At 36.1% G+C, this 1861-nt stretch overlaps 1 protein-coding gene across 1 annotated transcript in view; it reads right to left on the bottom strand.

Annotated features, from left to right (window-relative positions):
• LOC103307876 (craniofacial development protein 2-like) overlaps positions 1-1254 on the bottom strand; it is a 2743-nt gene extending 1489 nt beyond the window's left edge. Inside the window, exons 1-2 of the mRNA XM_008180296.1 lie at positions 1219-1254; positions 5-1160 (exon numbers count right to left, since the gene is read on the bottom strand). Of these exons, the coding sequence (XP_008178518.1) occupies positions 5-1160; positions 1219-1254 (1192 nt within the window). The remainder of the gene's footprint in view (positions 1-4; positions 1161-1218) is intronic.
• Between the last annotated feature and the right edge of the window lie 607 nt (positions 1255-1861).

The raw sequence follows: 1861 nt of genomic DNA, 5'->3' as shown, positions 1-1861 counted from the left end.
TTGCATCTCTTTCGTTCTGTCTCAAATAGTTCTTTGGATTCTGCTGAAAGATTTCTCAGATATTTTTGACGGTATTCATTTCTTTTTAGCACTGCATTCTGGCACTCATTGTTATACCATTTCTTTGCTTGCTTTCTGGCTTCACCTAGTGATTTTCTTGCAGCTTCGATTATAGTATTTCTTATAATAGTCCATCTATCACTTGTTTCCAGCTTGTCCGTTTGGTTTTCCCTTAACTTTTCTGTGAGAGATTTTATGTATTTTTGATTTTCTCCTTCTTCTTTAAGCTTCTCTAAATTGTATTTTGGTATTCTATTATTTGTTTTTTGAACCTTCTTCAGCTTAATTCTGAATTTCGCAATGACCAAAAAATGATCTGAGTCACAGTCCGCTCCTCGATAACTTCTTATATCCGAAATACTTGATTTGAATCTTTTGTCAATGGCCAAGTGGTCAATTTGGTTAAACGTGTTTCCATCAGGTGATTTCCACGTATATTTGTGGATATCCTTGTGAGGAAAGAAAGTGCTGCTTATGGTCATGTTCCTTGAAGTTGCAAAAGCTATACTTCTCTGGCCATTATCATTGCTTTGTTCGTGAGCGCTGTGTAATCCAATTGTCGGTCTATAGATGGTCTCTCTCCCTATCTTGGCATTAAAATCTCCAATAACAATTCTCACCGTATTTTTTGGTGCCCTATCGTAGACCTCCGTTACTTCTTCATAAAATTCCTCCTTTATTATGTCTTCTTTTCCTTCAGTGGGAGCATGTATATTAATTATGAAAATGTTTAGAGGTTTTGTGTCCAGCCTTATCGTACATATGCGTTCAGATACTGGGTTAAATTCTTTTACACACATCTCGTAGTCCTTAGTTACAGCAAAACCCACACCAAACTGGTGTAAGTCATCCATTCCTTTATAGTAAATTGTATAATCATTTATTTTTACTTGGCCTGTACCAGTCCACCTCACCTCTTGAAGTGCTGCAATTGTGATATTGTACTCTTTCAGTGAATCAGCTAGATTCTGACAAGCTCCAGTGCGATACAGGCTCAACGTGTTCCAGGTCGCAATCTTTATCTCCTTACATTTCCGTTTTCCATTTCCAAAAGGGGTTCCAGGTAATACGTGTATCCGAGGCTTAGTTGATTGTGGTTTCTTAACAGTAGTTTTTTTTTATTGGGACGGGTTGTTAGCCCGTCGCCAAACCCCCAACCTGGAGGACCAGACTACCCCAACCAATTAAGGTCATGGTAGGGCTATTGCGGTGCACTTAATACAATGCACCGGGCGATGGGGACGCCACTTTCCCTACGCCTACTAACAATATTGTAAGTTGAAAAAAAATTAACTTCTTTTTAACTGAGTTAATTTTATTTTCTATCTATTCTATCTATTCTAACTATTAGTTCAGTTTCTTTTAACTTAACTGAAGGCAATTTAATTGAATTAATTTAACTTGCTATAGTCGAATATTCATTCACTTGCTCACCTTTGAGTTTAGCCATTTGTCTATATCTATGTGTGAATAGTAAATTAACATTAGTGTGTGTTTCCGTGAATCGCTGTAATGCCGCGTCGGGCAAACGCCGCCGGATGCAACTCTCGCAAGCGAAAAATTTAAAAATGAAAATATTTTTGTTTGCAAACTATAAAAACTACTAAAAGAGGTTGTAAATTAAACAAATTTTTTGAAGTTCGATTGCAATTTCAAAAAAAATGGTTACCCATTAGATTTACCTATTACGAAATCATACATGAATAAAAAATTTAAATCAGATATTCCGAAATATGTGTAATTTATACAACAGTTTATTGGTCTAAATGTAAAACGCATGAAAAATATGTGTGCGGAGATC

The sequence above is a fragment of the Acyrthosiphon pisum genome, chromosome X (assembly GCF_005508785.2).
Source record: "Acyrthosiphon pisum isolate AL4f chromosome X, pea_aphid_22Mar2018_4r6ur, whole genome shotgun sequence".
Taxonomy (NCBI): Eukaryota; Metazoa; Arthropoda; class Insecta; order Hemiptera; family Aphididae; genus Acyrthosiphon; species Acyrthosiphon pisum.
The sequence above is the reverse complement of the archived record's forward strand: the minus strand, read 5'-3'. Positions and strand labels throughout refer to the sequence as shown.